This window comes from Prenolepis imparis, unplaced genomic scaffold (assembly GCF_030444845.1).
Source record: "Prenolepis imparis isolate NDT839.2.m4 unplaced genomic scaffold, iyPreImpa1.0 SCAF_1, whole genome shotgun sequence".
Taxonomy (NCBI): domain Eukaryota; kingdom Metazoa; phylum Arthropoda; class Insecta; order Hymenoptera; family Formicidae; genus Prenolepis; species Prenolepis imparis.
In genome coordinates this window covers 2749082-2769318 of record NW_028141159.1, presented here as the reverse complement: position 1 = coordinate 2769318, position 20237 = coordinate 2749082, and the positions used below count along the sequence as shown (strand labels likewise).

The 20237-nt window shown below is 29.6% G+C and overlaps 1 protein-coding gene and 1 long non-coding RNA gene across 4 annotated transcripts in view; one reads left to right on the top strand and one right to left on the bottom strand.

The window, feature by feature from the left end:
* LOC145942258 (uncharacterized) overlaps nt 1-20237 on the top strand; it is a 128890-nt gene that overhangs the window by 86896 nt on the left and 21757 nt on the right. The gene's annotated exons all lie outside the window — the stretch shown is intronic.
* Nucleotides 277-7921, bottom strand: LOC145942204 (uncharacterized). Of its 3 annotated transcripts, none has more exons than XM_083048694.1 (13): nt 7814-7921; nt 6675-7508; nt 6012-6164; nt 4813-5703; nt 4494-4719; nt 3884-4280; nt 2980-3802; nt 2591-2827; nt 1839-2057; nt 1393-1575; nt 1043-1260; nt 690-845; nt 277-529 (listed from the first exon to the last, which is right to left on the bottom strand). In XM_083048694.1, the coding sequence occupies exons 2-13, from the start codon at nt 7303-7305 to the stop codon at nt 326-328; spliced, it is 4338 nt and encodes a 1445-aa protein (XP_082904820.1). In that variant the 5' UTR covers nt 7306-7508; nt 7814-7921; the 3' UTR covers nt 277-325. The 3 variants fall into 3 exon arrangements, with proteins under 3 accessions (XP_082904820.1, XP_082904829.1, XP_082904838.1); XM_083048703.1 differs by having other exon boundaries at nt 6675-7412; XM_083048712.1 differs by lacking the exons at nt 277-529; nt 690-845 and having other exon boundaries at nt 1246-1260; nt 1393-1419; nt 1542-1575.

Sequence of the window (20237 nt, the reverse complement as noted above, 5' to 3'; positions counted from 1 at the left end):
AAAACAAAATAATACTTTTAAAAAATGGCAATATTAAAAAAATAAAAATAGCTTCATAAAAGAAACAAATAATTTGTATATACACTTTATATATATTGATTTTTATAATTAAAAAATTTCTCAATTGCAGTTAAATTATAAATGTAATTCAAATACATAAAGTGTATAGATGTATTATGTAATATAAAATAAAATATTTCTTTAAAAAAATTTTTTTTTGGGAGTAACTAAATTTCTTTCAATATTAAGCATTGAAGATTAATTTCTAATCTCTACTTGATCTCTTGTTTTCATACTCCACTATCGTTCATGGATAAGTATAATTTTAATTACAATGTTCCGATTTCAAATAATTTATAAGACTTGTACTCTGTAGCTTACCTATTCTACCTTTCTTTGGCATTAGTAATATAGGTGGATCAAATCGGTTCTTCAAAACACTTCTAATTAATGACTTTGCCTTCATAATAGTCTGATTATTATAACGATTTTGCAGTGCAGCACAATAAAATTGTTTCGTTGATTTTATCTGTAAATTAATAAAATATGATATAATAGTAGAAAAAGAAAAAATAAAGCAACGAGAGAAAAAGAGATTGTTTTGTTGTATACATTTTGCATCAAATGTGTGAAATGTTCTAGAAATTTAATTTTGTTCTTTAGAGAAAATTCTGTTTGTAAATGCTTACCTCCACAATGTAGTACACCTTGATTTGGGTAGGTTTAGCAAATTCAATCGCATGTCCATAGTTCATTATAAGACTTTTTAACAATTGCAGGAATAAAAGATATATTTCTTCCTCTGTTAAGTCAGTATTTATAATAATGTGTATTACTGGCAACAACTGTGTCAAAGACAAAAAAAGATTAAGAGAAAATAAAATAAGTATATCAAATAATTTAATAGGTAACTAAAATGTTGAGAAATAAAAAATAAAAGTAGTTTAGTGTCAGAAAAATTTTTTAATGAATTGAGATTAGAATTATATATTTTTTTCTCTCTATTATATGAATTTATAAATAAAATCATACATTTTTTTACCTTTATTGTTGAATATATACCTATGCCTTCCGCATAATTATATATCTGTTTCGCTAAAACTTCATCCGTGTGAATTATTGTTGAAATCAGTGCACGACACGTTATTGTACTTAATACAAAACTATGTTTAAGTACTAACTGGGCCATTTCTGTAGTTAAATTCGTATCCATTTTTAATAAAGATAATATTATTAATTTGTCCACGTAACGAGATAAGTCTAAAAACAAGATAAGAATCTTTATATATATATATATATATATATCAATTCAATTTTGTCATTACATAATTATAAGTGATATAATGACAAAATTTTCACGAAAATATAAAAATACATAAAAATCTATTTTACCTATTGGATAATGATAACTGGATTGATCTGTAAGTAAAAATTGAAAAAGGAAGACAGCATGTTCAAGGAATTCATTACAAAATGAATCCAACAGAATGTATATTAATTTGTTTCTTACACATTCATCATTAATAGTGCTTTTAACATACCACTTATTACGACTGGTACATATAATATTTTTGTCTGAAAAAATTAATATAGAAAAATAAATAATATGTATGTATGTGTAGATACATATATTTATCAGAAATGAATGTTGATAAAATTAAAGATAACAAATATATTTATCATATATATTGATTTATTAAAATCAATATGTTTAATAAATAATTTCATAAGAATATTATAGATATTTATGTATATACGTTTGATATGTATCTTTCCTATCATTTATGTGTGTATTTATACATTAAAATTGTGCATCTGCAAATAGAATATAAACTCACATTTGAGTAAATTGCATGCCTTCACTGCTTTTTTGTTAGCTAAATAAATTTCAGCCGATAATAGAAAATATTCTGCATTATATGGTAAATCGTATATGTTAAGTGTTTGCATCAATTGGAGTGCAAGTCCCGAAGCCTCCTCATCCATTAAATTGGCCAAAATGTCTAATCCTATATCGAATAAGATTTTACCTAAGATGTCGAAGGTACCCGTTTGGACTGAAATGTGAATTAGGTGAGATTATAAATGAAAAAAGAATTAGTCATATAGTAATTTATTTATTTTATACAACATAATATAAATGATAGTGATAACATAAAATATATATACATTTATAACGTATTCAATTAATAAAAAATATTGTAATTGATTTATTCAATAACATATGCATATTTTGAAATGTTGATAAAAATAAAAAAGAAATAAGAAGCTTTAATTGTAAACGTGAGATTATAATTTTGACATACATAACTCTTGATACTTAAAATCTATAAAAAAGCATATATTATTTGTATCAGAAATTATTAGTTGTATTTTTGTGTAAATGTGCACAAGTTAGCTGGCTTTATTTTATAGCTACTTGTTAAAAAAGAAGATAAAAAAATTTTTCTAAGTTAATCTGTACATACACACATATATGTATATATGTAAGTATATACATGTTATAGCATTATCTATGTATTATCTATGTATTGAACATATCCTCTCTCAGCTCTCTCTTTTAATGTATTTTTATTAAAATATTGGTTACCTGTTCGCCTCAGGATGTTGCTTAAGTGATATTCTGAACGTTTTATTTTTCGAAGTATAAGAGAACACTTACTAATAAATAACTCTCTTTCTCGTTTTTTTGAATCATAACCTTTTAAGATATTAATAACATAATCATAGTCTTCATGTATGAGCCCTTTTTCAAATAGCTCTAAATTCACAAAAAATTTCCAGAATTGTTCGTGATCTCTATAAGTAGATCGTGCACAGGGTGCATCTAGAAAAAAATATAATAAATATATTAATAAAATATAAATATAATGATAATGATGATAACAGTAATGTATATATATATATATATATTTTATACTTTTTTTAAAAAAAATGTATATATTCTCATAATGAACCGAAAATAAATAAAATAATTACCGATAGGTTGCAGAAAACCATACATATATGGTTTTACATTGTTTGTAGCTTGAGTAATCTGCTTCTCACTTTGATTACTCTCAGTTTCACTAATAGAATTATCGTATCTCGTTGAATATTCCTGAAGTGTGAAGCTTATATTTGGACATGGATCAGGAGAATCAGGAGAAGCAATAGTTTCTGCTGTTTCTCCAAAATTTTGAATCGATATTTTAAGATAAGAATTTTTTGCAGGTTTTTCAACCAACATATTTCGAAACCATTTTAGTGCATCTTGATCCAGTGTTGATATTATTGTATACTCAAGTTTATTTATCAAATTATTGTTAATATCTTGAATATCTTCCAAGTTTCCATTCATTTTGCATTCAAATAATATTTTGTCAATTATATATTTACGAACATTTGGTTCAACTTTTAAAATTAAATTTCTTATGCTGTTCCAGTGTTCATCATGTTTCATATACTTTCTTACACATATTATTATGTTGTAAAGTTCGTATAAATTTTTGCTGTGTAAGATGTATGTCATCATACGGTCGACGACCATTTTTATTGACATGTGTCTGTTTAATAATTCTTCAATAATATTACAAGCAATACAGTGCCTGGTTACATCTGTGAATTCCTTTCTACAATAAAAGCTCTTAGTTTCATAAAGCATTTTATATGTTATTAAAATCTGTTCAACAGTTAGTTTTTTTAATAAAGCTATATATACTTGTGCACAAAAGTAATTATAATTCTGGCGTAATGCCTCTTGTATTATATCGATGATTATTTTAACATCTTTTGAGTTAATTGTGTCAAATAGACTTTTCAACTAGAAATAAAAGATTATATTAATATATAATAAGTGCTTACATCAAACAATCATTATAAAAGCGAAATAAATAATACCTACATTATGGCTAAATGTACACTGTATCCTGTGGCATATTTTGTTTCTCAATGCATTATAACAATATCCCTTGAAATTGTAAATATTTTCCTTTATTGGATAAATTTTTCTAATTTGTAGCGAATTTGGTTCTGTTACAGTTGGTTTGGCACAAGGTATACAATCTGTATTTAAAGTTTGTGTCAATTGATTATTGGATTCTTCATTTAATTTATTAGACGTCAAAGGTTCTGTTTTAATTTCTGTATTATTTTCTATGCATTCTGCATACTCTTTGTCAAATTCATTATTATTTTGTTTCATAAATTTATCGAAACTGTTAGCAGTCATTTCGTATGGTACATCAAAATGTAGAGATTGACGCAATTTGTCTTTTTCACACACAAATTTATCTTCACACCTATAATAATACATCACTTTTAGATATTATGAGTCATGAACATTTATGTATAATGCATATGTGTCATTATTAGTATTAATAACAATTGTAAAATAATTTATCTAATAAAATGTTATAAATATAAAAAAAATCAATTCTAAATAAAAAAAATAAATTACAGTAAATATTATTATATATTATACTATTTTTGAATTTTTTTAGTCTATTACTTACCGGCTCATATCAAATTCTGCAAAAGATTCTGCAAAAAGAGAAATATAATCATCATCATCATCATCATCATCATCATCATCATCATCATCATCATCATCATCATCATCATCATCAAATACAACACTTGTATGCTCCTTTTGGGCACTACTTTTCTTTTCATACAAAGTTCCATTTGAAGTTGAAGTTTCTTCTTTTTCAGAAAGTTTTTTGCAAAATTCCTCGTTATCTGCCACATTTATTATAAAATTAAGAGAGAACAGTCATTTTTATCGATTAAATTTATTTTTAAAATACATTATTTCACAATTATTATACTTACTTTTAACTGTACTGTTTAAAGTTTTTTCTGATCTTATTTGATCCAAATACTTGCGTAAATCTGTACTTTCTTTGTCATTATGTTCTTTAGATATATTTAATTCTACTGCTGTATCTGTTGTATCTGTTGTAATAGATGCTCCTGAACTTGAAGAGTCATTACACTGTTTATGATTAATTGATTTAGATGTTTCATTACTTCGCTGCCAACTGTTTCTATTTAATTTAATCTTTTTACTATCCAGATTACTATCTTCATCATTTACTTCCAAAATACGCTTTTGAGTTTGTTTTATATCTCCTTCTTTGCTTGCAGATAATAGTGTACTACAATTTTCATCACTTATATCCATAAGATTTGAAATTTTTTGTATATGTTGAGTCTTGTTTAATGTGTTTTTAGTGCATCTTTCTTCACATTTTTCATTGTCTTGTAATGCATTATTCTCATGTACTTCAATATTACTAGTAAATCTACTTAATTGTTCCTGGTGATTTGAAGTATAATTTTCATGTGTCATTGTTGTTTTACTATCAATATTATTATCTATATTAATAATACCGTTTTTTCTTTCCCTTGTCCAATTGAGAATATTTGTAGTTTCATTGTCAGCTGTATCATTAATGTGAGAAGTTTGATCTGTATTTTTATTGTTATTATTATATCTGTCTTGTTCTAAAGAAATCTGCTCAGGAATATTGCTTTGTAAACTGTTATTTACTCTTAATTCGTCAACTTTTTCTTTTCTTACTTTTAGAACTTTTATTCCTTTTGATAAAAGACAGTTTCCAATAATTTTTGGTAGATTTTGTCTTATTTCTACTTTTGACTTTTTGATATTATTTTCTGGCGACATTTCTACATGACATGTAGGAGTTTGTACTATAATATCTACAGTTAAAAATATAGTTTTATTATTTAACTTTTATTTGCCCCTCTGGTCTTGCCTCTTATTTATTTTATTATTATAAGTAATTAAAAAATCAGGAGATTATAGATCTTTAAATTTTATATTTGCCTTCCTAATATTGTGCCATTTATAAAAATTCTATGTCTTAAGTTTTGAATTAATTGTATTCAAAGGTAAATTTAAGATTTAATTATTTAAAAAATATAGTATTAAATTATTTTTTCAACACATTTCCTCTAATATAATTGTATCAAGAAAAAATAAAATTAAAAACAATATATATACATACCTTTGCTATTTTTCTTTATTTTACACCGCTCCTGTTTTATAATAGATTTGCGGGATATCTCTTGTGTATTGCTATTATGATCATTTACAGTTAATTTTTTCTTATCCAAACAATTTGTATCATTAGATTCCAGCTTAGCTGATACGTCTGCATCTATTTATAACATAATGAAATGCAAAAATAAAAAACAAAGTTTAAGATTCTAATAATGAATATCCACAAGTAAGGGGAACGAGCTAATTGAGAACTAGATGCTGTTACTGATTTGCAATTTCTTTTCCTTCAAACATGATTGATCATTCAAATTCATACATTTCAGTCTACTATTTGGATCATCATTAGCAAATAAAAATTAGGTTGAAACAGGAGTACGCTTTTCTGTGATCTTTTACAATGGACAAAAAAAAATAAGATAAATTTAATTCTGGTACAGGAAGGAAATATATTCCAGTTCTGGAATGTTCGGAAGCATTACATAAAGTGTCCAAACAAGTAACAGATTATCGCATAAATGCGATCCATCACAGGACACATACCATAAATTAGAATACAAATAATAGTTGTGATATGTTTAAATTTAAATTCTTTGACAAAAGTAAGAAATAATGATTATAAATTTCCCTACTTGTGGATATGCAAAAATAAATAAAAATTTAGGTTTACCATTTGTTACACTTGGCTTATTTAAATGTTGAACCTTTTCAGAAGAAATCTTTTCTAATCTAATTTTTAAATTTGGTTTTTTAACATTTTTATCATTCTTCTTATTCATTAGTATAGTCATTTTTTGCATATAATTAAAATGTGTAACTGAGGATGAACTAGATGTTTCATCAGTACTTTTACTAGAAAATGGTTCAATGTTGTTATGATGTGTTAACTGTTGCCTCTTCAATTTGAGTTTTGGAATTGTTTCATTGCCTTCATGGCTTGATATATCTTTATTTACTTCTATATCTTTGTAGTCTGGCTGGGATTCAATTTTTTTAGAATCTTTTCTCTTTTTTTCACTAACTACTTCTTTTAAAAAATTTTTTATTGTCCATTTCTCATTCTCTATAGCCTTTTTTTTCTGTACATTTCCTTTTAATCGTTTCTTAGAATGTATAGACGTATTAATATGTGATTGTTTCAACAATTTCTCTTGCTTTAAAGGTAAATTTAATTGATAGCGTTGAATTAAATCTGTATCTAAAGCAATGTCACGCAGTACAACTGTACATGTACGTCCTTTTGTTATTTTCAATGTATCGATCAAGTTATTCTTTTGTTGAGTCTTCCTTGTGCGTGCCATTATGTCTTATTAATTAATAATATGCATAAATTGAATTAGTTTAAAAATCTCTCTTTTTCTATCAGCAGTAGTTTTTATGCATCTGGGAAGCACATGTTTTCATCATTCTGGTTTCCAAGACGTGTCATGTATGATAAAATATTTTGCGTTACAACATTACAATCAATGCCAAGTGGGTAAAAATCATAGATAAATTACAGAACCTAATAAAGAAAAGAAATGTCGTTGATACAATGAAATACAATATCTGTATCAAAAGGAAATTCATACACGCAATAAATTGCGTATAAAAACATCGTCTAAAAAAAACCTGCACGATATCTCGTACAATAAAAATTATCCTGAATAACAGATTTAATTATAAACAAAAAAATTATTATCGGACTCTATTTACGACATGCAATTTCTCTCCAATGCACACGTTTTACGTTACACCGTACAAGGTTCTTGCACGTTACACATCGCAATGTGGAATGATATATATTACTATATGTATGTACATACCTACCTTTAATGAAAATATATGCATATTCTATGCACGTAATCACCTGCACGTAATCACCTGCACGTAATCACCCTGCTCGGGGTTCACCGCGAAAAGTTTTAACTTACCTACTTCGAGAATCGCAAGCAAATGATATCGATACATGATACTAAAGATCGTATTACATTAAAGGCTCGGTTGCGATTGACGCTTGCGGTTGGACCAATCAGCTGGCAAGCTGCTTCGCTCTGATTCGTCGATCCCAGTTCCAATAATCCCAATCACAATACGTAGTGTAATACGGCCTTAACGCCGGCAATAATATTAATAGGAGTATAATTAAAATATTTATGTCGACTGGTTGTCAGATAAAGAATTTTTTAAAGGTCTAACAGGGTTTCCAAGAATTAAAGTCCGCTGGCGTCCTTCGACGTGTGCGGACGTGTTACATCGCGTTTTTACGCATAAAGCACAGGCGCCCATGGGGCGGGGGGGGGGGCAAGGAGGGGCATATGCCCCCCCTTGGATTTTAATATTTTAATTTTTTCAATTTAGAATAATTTTATAATTGTCAAGCAAATAATTTTTTGTTTGAAATTTATAACATAAATATATATCGAAATAGTGTGGTGTGTGTGTGTGTACATCACACACACGCACGCACACCTGAGTATATATGTACACTCCGCTCCCCCTAGAAAAAAGTTATAAGGGCGCCCATGGCATAAAGTATATTTTTTGGAAAGTATCCTGCTCAGATCTGCGAGCAGTTTGAATTATTTCAGTCAATTAATGGTGTATGAGCAATCCCTAAAGCTCAAGCAGCCATAAAAGAAGAAGAAGAAGAAGAAGAAGAAGAAGAAGTTTCCAAAAATTCTCCATTCGGTTGAATAAACTTTATCGCTTTAGTGAAGTTTAGTGTATATAATATCATCTTACTCTGCGTCAGACCGTAAAGGCCATTATCTCTTCTCAGAAGTGAAAAGAATAAGGCAGAGGGCTTCATGATGATTGTCAATTCATAAAACACTCTTCAAGTATTTATTTATGTAAGTAGTAATAAGTATATATAATATATTGACAGAGCGTAAAATACGATAAAAATTATTATAACATGCATCTTTGATAATAATATATAAAATTCAGGATAAATAAAATCAATGTATAAAATAGAGTATGTATCCTCTTGTTGAGAATCACTGTTTGTTTGAATTGCATTACGTCATTACTGATGATGTAATCTCTTGTACTAGCCATGCATATCTCATAAATATAACGTTATTAGCAAAAAAAATCTACTCCATATTATTATGAAAAGATATTTTAGAGCAATAATATTACAATCACATGACAAAAAGTTTGTTCGATTGGATTAGGCTGGGTCTACAATAGGTGATTTAAGCCTTAAGCTTTAATAAATTGACAAATCACGGTCAAGTACGATGAGAATACTCGATCGTGATTGGTCAATTTCTTAAAGCTTAGGGCTTAAATCACCTATTGTAGACCCAGCCTTATCCTATTGGATAGAGAATTTCTTAAATTCCACTAGTCAGGACTCTAGTAGGAACTTTCTATCCGACAGCCAATCAACGTGTCGGACAAACTTTTCTCGTTCAAATGTATTTCTCCTAAGTTGTCGGCACTGGTCGGCACTGGAAATTGATTTGTAATTCTCGAAAAAAGAAATTTGAATGTTTTGTGGTGAATCGGAGGAAGATTTTGTATAACTCGCTTTAGTTTGTGATATATAAAAAGCAACTTATATATTGTATATATATATATATATATATATATATATATATATGTACATTTATAATTTTAAAAACATTTATTGCATAAGAATTATTGATATAAAGGTATGTATAGAATGAATTAGAATTAATGGTTTATATTTTTATTTAACTCAATCATACACACACACACACACACACACACACACACACACACACACACACACACACACACACACACACACACACACACACACACACACACACACACACACACACACACACACAATATTTTTGAGGTGGTATAAAGTTGCACTTAAACATAAACTTCATCGTGATTAGTGATAAATATTTATGATTAATATTTAAATAATATATATTTCTTATTTTTAAATGTATGTGATGCAAGTTGTCTATTATATTATTTCTCTGTTTGCAAGATTGTTTAGCATATTGAATATTCAGTACGTTCGCAACGTCTTGAAACATTTGAAAATATTTGATCCATTGGAAGATTTAAAAGGATATCCTTGAAGTATATAAACCATATATATATCACGTTTTACATTTATAATACTAGAACAACACAAGCGCGCGCTACGCGCGCGCCATTCTTTGATTTCATATTTTAAAAAATAATTATTAAAATAATAATATTTTTTTGACAGAATCAACTGATAACTGTCAAAAAATATTAATCGAGTTTAAAATACCATAACATATTATTTTAAACAAATTATTATTTTAATTTTTAAAATATATTATTTAAAAACTTAATTAACAAATTGGCGCTTAAATCAGCTGATTTCTGTCAAAAAATATTACTAAAGCATTCATTTGCTAATTAAATTTCAGAGTAATAATACGTTATAAAAATTAAAGTAGTAATGTTGATAATACTTTATCCTCGATTAATAATTTTTGACAGAAATCAGCTGATAACTGTCAAAAATAATAACCGAGTTTAAAGTAGCTAATTTCTATAAAAAAATATTAATAAATCTTCACGTCCATAAAATCGTAATTAGTCTCGACGTTGTGATTATCTCGATTATCAAAACAGTCTTACAGAAAATTCTATTTTTTTTGTTCGCACTTGTTTTAGATTTAAATATTGAATTTTTATGCATTGCATAATTAATTAATATATACTTCTTTATGTATTGATTGCAATGCATGCATAAAAATATGTGAATTAATTATGCAATGCATAAATATTCATTACTTAAATCTTTAACAGAAAACCAAAAAAATAGAATTATATACAAGAATCTTTCGAACAAAATATCTATGCTTCTATCAGATTCATGCGTCTGTACACACACATCCAACACACTGCAGTCTCGCGCGAAACTGACCGCAAGACTCTGAGCAGCGGTATCGCCAAGCGCATCCGATACCCTACACATCCTCCACGCTGCGCATCTCGCGCGAGACTGATTCTCGAGACATTGTGATTGCGAGACTGATCGTCAGTCTCGCGCGAGGCGCGCAGCGTGATAGACGTATAGGCTGTGTTTGGCGATACCGCTGCACAGAGTCTTGTGGTCAGTTTCGCGCGAAACGTGCAGCGCGATGGATGTGTGTGTATGTACAGACGAACGAATCTAATAGAAATGCAGATATTTTGATCCAAAGATTCTTGTAGAAAATTCTATTTTTTTTAATTCTCTGTTAAAGATATAAATAATAAATATTTATGCATTGCATAATTAATTGACATATTCTCAGGCATGTATTGCAATCACGGCATAGAAAAATATATATTAATTAATTATGCAATACATAAAAATTCAGTATTTAAATCTAAAACAGAAGTGCGAACAAAATAGAATTATCTATAAGAATCTTTTGTGAATAGAGATAATCATAACGTCGAGATATGATTTTATAGACGAAAGTATTTATTAATATTTTTTCATAGAAATTAGCTACTTTCGCATGGGGTCAGCAGTAAAAAAGTATCGTTTTCTAATATTTTAAGACGAGCCAAAAATTCATCGATTATACATTTTAATAGTACATTGATTACAGAATCTTTTGGTACCAAGCTGACAACAGCGTACAAATTTTTTAATACGATAAACATAAATTAAGGATGCGTCGCACAGGGTCAGCGGTAATAAGTATCGATTTCCAATATTTTAAGACGAGCCAAAAATTCATCGATTATACATTTTAATAGTACGTTGATTACAGAATCTTTTGATACCATGCAGACATCAGCGTACAAATTTTTTAATACGATAAACATAAAATAAGGATGCGTCGCACAGGGTCAGCCGCAAAAAAGTATTGATTTCTAATATTTAAAGACGAGCCAAAATTTCATCGATTATACATTTTAATAGTACATTGATTACAGAATCTTTTGGTACCATGCAGACACCAGCGTACAAACTTTTTCATTTGCTATACATAAATTAAGGATGCGTCGCATGGGATCAGCGGTAAAAAAGTATCGATTTCTAATATTTAAAGACGAGCCAAAAATTCATCGATTATACATTTTAATAGTACATTGATTACAGAATCTTTTGGTACCAAACAGACACCAGCGTACAAATTTTTTAATACGATAAACATAAAATAAGTATGCGTCGCACAGGGTCAGCGGTAAAAAGTATCGATTTCCAATATTTTAAGACGAGCCAAAAATTCATCGATTATACATTTTAATAGTACATTGATTACAGAATCTTTTGGTACCAAACAGACACCAGCGTACAAATTTTTTAATACGATAAACATAAAATAAGTATGCGTCGCACAGGGTCAGCGGTAAAAAGTATCGATTTCCAATATTTTAAGACGAGCCAAAAATTCATCGATTATACATTTTAATAGTACATTGATTACAGAATCTTTTGGTACCAAGCAGACAACAGCGTACAAATTTTTTAATACGATAAACATAAAATAAGGATGCGTCGCACAGGGTCAGCCGCAAAAAAGTATTGATTTCTAATATTTAAAGACGAGCCAAAAATTCATCGATTATACATTTTAATAGTACATTGATTACAGAATCTTTTGGTACCATGCAGACACCAGCGTACAAACTTTTTCATTTGCTATACATAAATTAAGAATGCGTCGCATGGGATCAGCGGTAAAAAAGTATCGATTTCTAATATTTAAAGACGAGCCAAAAATTCATCGATTATACATTTTAATAGTACATTGATTACAGAATCATTTGGTACCAAACAGACACCAGCGTACAAATTTTTTAATACGATAAACATAAAATAAGTATGCGTCGCACAGGGTCCGCGTCAAAAAAGTATCGATTTCTAATATTTTAAGACGAACCAAAAATTCATCGATTCTACATTTTAATAGTACATTTATTACAGAATCATTTGGTACCAAGCAGACAACAGCGTACAAACTTTTTCATTTGCTATACATAAATTAAGGATGCGTCGCATGGGATCAGCGGTAAAAAAGTATCGATTTCTAATATTTAAAGACGAGCCAAAAATTCATCGATTATACATTTTAATAGTACATTGATTACAGAATCTTTTGGTACCAAGCAGACAACAGCGTACAAATTTTTTAATACGATAAACATAAAATAAGGATGCGTCGCACAGGGTCAGCGGTAATAAGTATCGATTTCCAATATTTTAAGACGAGCCAAAAATTCATCGATTATACATTTTAATAGTACGTTGATTAAAGAATCTTTTGATACCATGCAGACACCAGCGTACAAATTTTTTAATACGATAAACATAAAATAAGGATGCGTCGCACAGGGTCAGCCGCAAAAAAGTATTGATTTCTAATATTTAAAGACGAGCCAAAAATTCATCGATTATACATTTTAATAGTACATTGATTACAGAATCTTTTGGTACCATGCAGACACCAGCGTACAAATTTTTTAATACGATAAACATAAAATAAGTATGCGTCGCACAGGGTCCGCGTCAAAAAAGTATCGATTTCTAATATTTTAAGACGAGCCAAAAATTCATCGATTATACATTTTAATAGTACATTTATTACAGAATCATTTGGTACCAAGCAGACAACAGCGTACAAACTTTTTCATTTGCTATACATAAATTAAGAATGCGTCGCATGGGATCAGCGGTAAAAAAGTATCGATTTCTAATATTTAAAGACGAGCCAAAAATTCATCGATTATACATTTTAATAGTACGTTGATTACAGAATCTTTTGATACCATGCAGACACCAGCGTACAAATTTTTTAATACGATAAACATAAAATAAGGATGCGTCGCACAGGGTCAGCCGCAAAAAAGTATTGATTTCTAATATTTAAAGACGAGCCAAAAATTCATCGATTATACATTTTAATAGTACATTTATTACAGAATCATTTGGTACCAAGCAGACAACAGCGTACAAACTTTTTCATTTGCTATACATAAATTAAGAATGCGTCGCATGGGATCAGCGGTAAAAAAGTATCGATTTCTAATATTTAAAGACGAGCCAAAAATTCATCGATTATACATTTTAATAGTACGTTAATTACAGAATCTTTTGATACCATGCAGACACCAGCGTACAAATTTTTTAATACGATAAACATAAAATAAGGATGCGTCGCACAGGGTCAGCGGAAATAAGTATCGATTTCCAATATTTTAAGACAAGCCAAAAATTCATCGATTATACATTTTAATAGTACATTTATTACAGAATCATTTGGTACCAAGCAGACAACAGCGTACAAACTTTTTAATTTGCTATACATAAATTAAGGATGCGTCGCATGGGATCAGCGGTAAAAAAGTATCGATTTCTAATATTTAAAGACGAGCCAAAAATTCATCGATTATACATTTTAATAGTACATTGATTACAGAATCATTTGGTACCAAACAGACACCAGCGTACAAATTTTTTAATACGATAAACATAAAATAAGTATGCGTCGCACAGGGTCCGCGTCAAAAAAGTATCGATTTCTAATATTTTAAGACGAGCCAAAAATTCATCGATTATACATTTTAATAGTACATTTATTACAGAATCATTTGGTACCAAGCAGACAACAGCGTACAAACTTTTTCATTTGCTATACATAAATTAAGGATGCGTCGCATGGGATCAGCGGTAAAAAAGTATCGATTTCTAATATTTAAAGACGAGCCAAAAATTCATCGATTATACATTTTAATAGTACATTGATTACAGAATCTTTTGGTACCAAACAGACACCAGCGTACAAATTTTTTAATACGATAAACATAAAATAAGTATGCGTCGCACAGGGTCAGCGGTAAAAAGTATCGATTTCCAATATTTTAAGACGAGCCAAAAATTCATCGATTATACATTTTAATAGTACATTGATTACAGAATCTTTTGGTACCAAGCAGACAACAGCGTACAAATTTTTTAATACGATAAACATAAAATAAGGATGCGTCGCACAGGGTCAGCGGTAATAAGTATCGATTTCCAATATTTTAAGACGAGCCAAAAATTCATCGATTATACATTTTAATAGTACGTTGATTACAGAATCTTTTGATACCATGCAGACACCAGCGTACAAATTTTTTAATACGATAAACATAAAATAAGGATGCGTCGCACAGGGTCAGCCGCAAAAAAGTATTGATTTCTAATATTTAAAGACGAGCCAAAAATTCATCGATTATACATTTTAATAGTACATTGATTACAGAATCTTTTGGTACCATGCAGACACCAGCGTACAAATTTTTTAATACGATAAACATAAAATAAGTATGCGTCGCACAGGGTCCGCGTCAAAAAAGTATCGATTTCTATTATTTTAAGACGAGCCAAAAATTCATCGATTATACATTTTAATAGTACATTTATTACAGAATCATTTGGTACCAAGCAGACAACAGCGTACAAACTTTTTCATTTGCTATACATAAATTAAGAATGCGTCGCATGGGATCAGCGGTAAAAAAGTATCGATTTCTAATATTTAAAGACGAGCCAAAAATTCATCGATTATTCATTTTAATAGTACATTGATTACAGAATCTTTTGGTACCAAGCAGACAACAGCGTACAAATTTTTTAATACGATAAACATAAAATAAGGATGCGTCGCACAGGGTCAGCGGTAATAAGTATCGATTTCCAATATTTTAAGACGAGCCAGAAATTCATCGATTATACATTTTAATAGTACATTGATTACAGAATCTTTTGGTACCAAACAGACACCAGCGTACAAATTTTTTAATACGATAAACATAAAATAAGGATGCGTCGCACAGGGTCAGCGGTAAAAAGTATCGATTTCCAATATTTTAAGACGAGCCAAAAATTCATCGATTATACATTTTAATAGTACATTGATTACAGAATCTTTTGGTACCAAACAGACACCAGCGTACAAATTTTTTAATACGATAAACATAAAATAAGTATGCGTCGCACAGGGTCAGCGGTAAAAAGTATCGATTTCCAATATTTTAAGACGAGCCAAAAATTCATCGATTATACATTTTAATAGTACATTGATTACAGAATCTTTTGGTACCAAACAGACACCAGCGTACAAATTTTTTAGTACGATAAACATAAAATAAGGATGCGTCGCACAGGGTCAGCGGTAATAAGTATCGATTTCCAATATTTTAAGACGAGCCAAAAATTCATCGATTATACATTTTAATAGTACGTTGATTACAGAATCTTTTGATACCATGCAGACACCAGCGTACAAATTTTTTAATACGATAAACATAAAATAAGGATGCGTCGCACAGGGTCAGCCGCAAAAAAGTATTGATTTCTAATATTTAAAGACGAGCCAAAAATTCATCGATTATACATTTTAATAGTACATTGATTACAGAATCTTTTGGTACCATGCAGACACCAGCGTACAAATTTTTTAATACGATAAACATAAAATAAGTATGCGTCGCACAGGGTCCGCGTCAAAAAAGTATCGATTTCTAATATTTTAAGACGAGCCAAAAATTCATCGATTATACATTTTAATAGTACATTTATTACAGAATCATTTGGTACCAAGCAGACAACAGCGTACAAACTTTTTCATTTGCTATACATAAATTAAGGATGCGTCGCATGGGATCAGCGGTAAAAAAGTATCGATTTCTAATATTTAAAGACGAGCCAAAAATTCATCGATTATACATTTTAATAGTACATTGATTACAGAATCTTTTGGTACCAAACAGACACCAGCGTACAAATTTTTTAATACGATAAACATAAAATAAGTATGCGTCGCACAGGGTCAGCGGTAAAAAGTATCGATTTCCAATATTTTAAGACGAGCCAAAAATTCATCGATTATACATTTTAATAGTACATTGATTACAGAATCTTTTGGTACCAAACAGACACCAGCGTACAAATTTTTTAATACGATAAACATAAAATAAGTATGCGTCGCACAGGGTCCGCGTCAAAAAAGTATCGATTTCTAATATTTTAAGACGAGCCAAAAATTCATCGATTATACATTTTAATAGTACATTTATTACAGAATCATTTGGTACCAAGCAGACAACAGCGTACAAACTTTTTCATTTGCTATACATAAATTAAGGATACGTCGCACGGGATCAGCGGTAAAAAAGTATCGATATCTAATATTTAAAGACGAGCCAAAAATTCATCGATTATACATTTTAATAGTACATTGATTACAGAATCTTTTGGTACCAAACAGACACCAGCGTACAAATTTTTTAATACGATAAACATAAAATAAGTATGCGTCGCACAGGGTCCGCGTCAAAAAAGTATCGATTTCTAATATTTTAAGACGAGCCAAAAATTCATCGATTATACATTTTAATAGTACATTTATTACAGAATCTTTTGGTACCAAGCAGACAACAGCGTACAAACTTTTTCATTTGCTATACATAAATTAATGATGCGTCGCATGGGATCAGCGGTAAAAAAGTATCGATTTCTAATATTTAAAGACGAGCCAAAAATTCATCGATTATACATTTTAATAGTACATTGATTACAGAATCATTTGGTACCAAGCAGACAACAGCGTACAAACTTTTTCATTTGCTATACATAAATTAATGATGCGTCGCATGGGATCAGCGGTAAAAAAGTATCGATTTCTAATATTTAAAGACGAGCCAAAAATTCATCGATTATACATTTTAATAGTACATTGATTACAGAATCATTTGGTACCAAGCAGACAACAGCGTACAAACTTTTTCATTTGCTATACATAAATTAAGGATGCGTCGCACGGGATCAGCGGTAAAAAAGTATCGATATCTAATATTTAAAGACGAGCCAAAAATTCATCGATTATACATTTTAATAGTACGTTGATTACAGAATCTTTTGATACCATGCAGACACCAGCGTACAAATTTTTTAATACGATAAACATAAAATAAGGATGCGTCGCACAGGGTCAGCGGAAATAAGTATCGATTTCCAATATTTTAAGACAAGCCAAAAATTCATCGATTATACATTTTAATAGTACATTTATTACAGAATCATTTGGTACCAAGCAGACAACAGCGTACAAACTTTTTAATTTGCTATACATAAATTAAGGATGCGTCGCATGGGATCAGCGGTAAAAAAGTATCGATTTCTAATATTTAAAGACGAGCCAAAAATTCATCGATTATACATTTTAATAGTACATTGATTACAGAATCATTTGGTACCAAACAGACACCAGCGTACAAATTTTTTAATACGATAAACATAAAATAAGTATGCGTCGCACAGGGTCCGCGTCAAAAAAGTATCGATTTCTAATATTTTAAGACGAGCCAAAAATTCATCGATTATACATTTTAATAGTACATTTATTACAGAATCATTTGGTACCAAGCAGACAACAGCGTACAAACTTTTTCATTTGCTATACATAAATTAAGGATGCGTCGCATGGGATCAGCGGTAAAAAAGTATCGATTTCTAATATTTAAAGACGAGCCAAAAATTCATCGATTATACATTTTAATAGTACATTGATTACAGAATCATTTGGTACCAAACAGACACCAGCGTACAAATTTTTTAATACGATAAACATAAAATAAGTATGCGTCGCACAGGGTCCGCGTCAAAAAAGTATCGATTTCTAATATTTTAAGACGAGCCAAAAATTCATCGATTATACATTTTAATAGTACATTTATTACAGAATCATTTGGTACCAAGCAGACAACAGCGTACAAACTTTTTCATTTGCTATACATAAATTAAGGATGCGTCGCATGGGATCAGCGGTAAAAAAGTATCGATTTCTAATATTTAAAGACGAGCCAAAAATTCATCGATTATACATTTTAATAGTACATTGATTACAGAATCTTTTGGTACCAAACAGACACCAGCGTACAAATTTTTTAATACGATAAACATAAAATAAGTATGCGTCGCACAGGGTCAGCGGTAAAAAGTATCGATTTCCAATATTTTAAGACGAGCCAAAAATTCATCGATTATACATTTTAATAGTACATTGATTACAGAATCTTTTGGTACCAAACAGACACCAGCGTACAAATTTTTTAATACGATAAACATAAAATAAGTATGCGTCGCACAGGGTCCGCGTCAAAAAAGTATCGATTTCTAATATTTTAAGACGAGCCAAAAATTCATCGATTATACATTTTAATAGTACATTTATTACAGAATCATTTGGTACCAAGCAGACAACAGCGTACAAACTTTTTCATTTGCTATACATAAATTAAGGATGCGTCGCATGGGATCAGCGGTAAAAAAGTATCGATTTCTAATATTTAAAGACGAGCCAAAAATTCATCGATTATACATTTTAATAGTACATTGATTACAGAATCTTTTGGTACCAAACAGACACCAGCGTACAAATTTTTTAATACGATAAACATAAAATAAGTATGCGTCGCACAGGGTCAGCGGTAAAAAGTATCGATTTCCAATATTTTAAGACGAGCCAAAAATTCATCGATTATACATTTTAATAGTACATTGATTACAGAATCTTTTGGTACCAAACAGACACCAGCGTACAAATTTTTTAATACGATAAACATAAAATAAGTATGCGTCGCACAGGGTCCGCGTCAAAAAAGTATCGATTTCTAATATTTTAAGACGAGCCAAAAATTCATCGATTATACATTTTAATAGTACATTTATTACAGAATCATTTGGTACCAAGCAGACAACAGCGTACAAACTTTTTCATTTGCTATACATAAATTAAGGATGCGTCGCATGGGATCAGCGGTAAAAAAGTATCGATTTCTAATATTTAAAGACGAGCCAAAAATTCATCGATTATACATTTTAATAGTACATTGATTACAGAATCTTTTGGTACCAAACAGACACCAGCGTACAAATTTTTTAATACGATAAACATAAAATAAGTATGCGTCGCACAGGGTCAGCGGTAAAAAGTATCGATTTCCAATATTTTAAGACGAGCCAAAAATTCATCGATTATACATTTTAATAGTACATTGATTACAGAATCTTTTGGTACCAAACAGACACCAGCGTACAAATTTTTTAATACGATAAACATAAAATAAGTATGCGTCGCACAGGGTCAGCGGTAAAAAGTATCGATTTCCAATATTTTAAGACGAGCCAAAAATTCATCGATTATACATTTTAATAGTACATTGATTACAGAATCTTTTGGTACCAAGCAGACAACAGCGTACAAATTTTTTAATACGATAAACATAAAATAAGGAT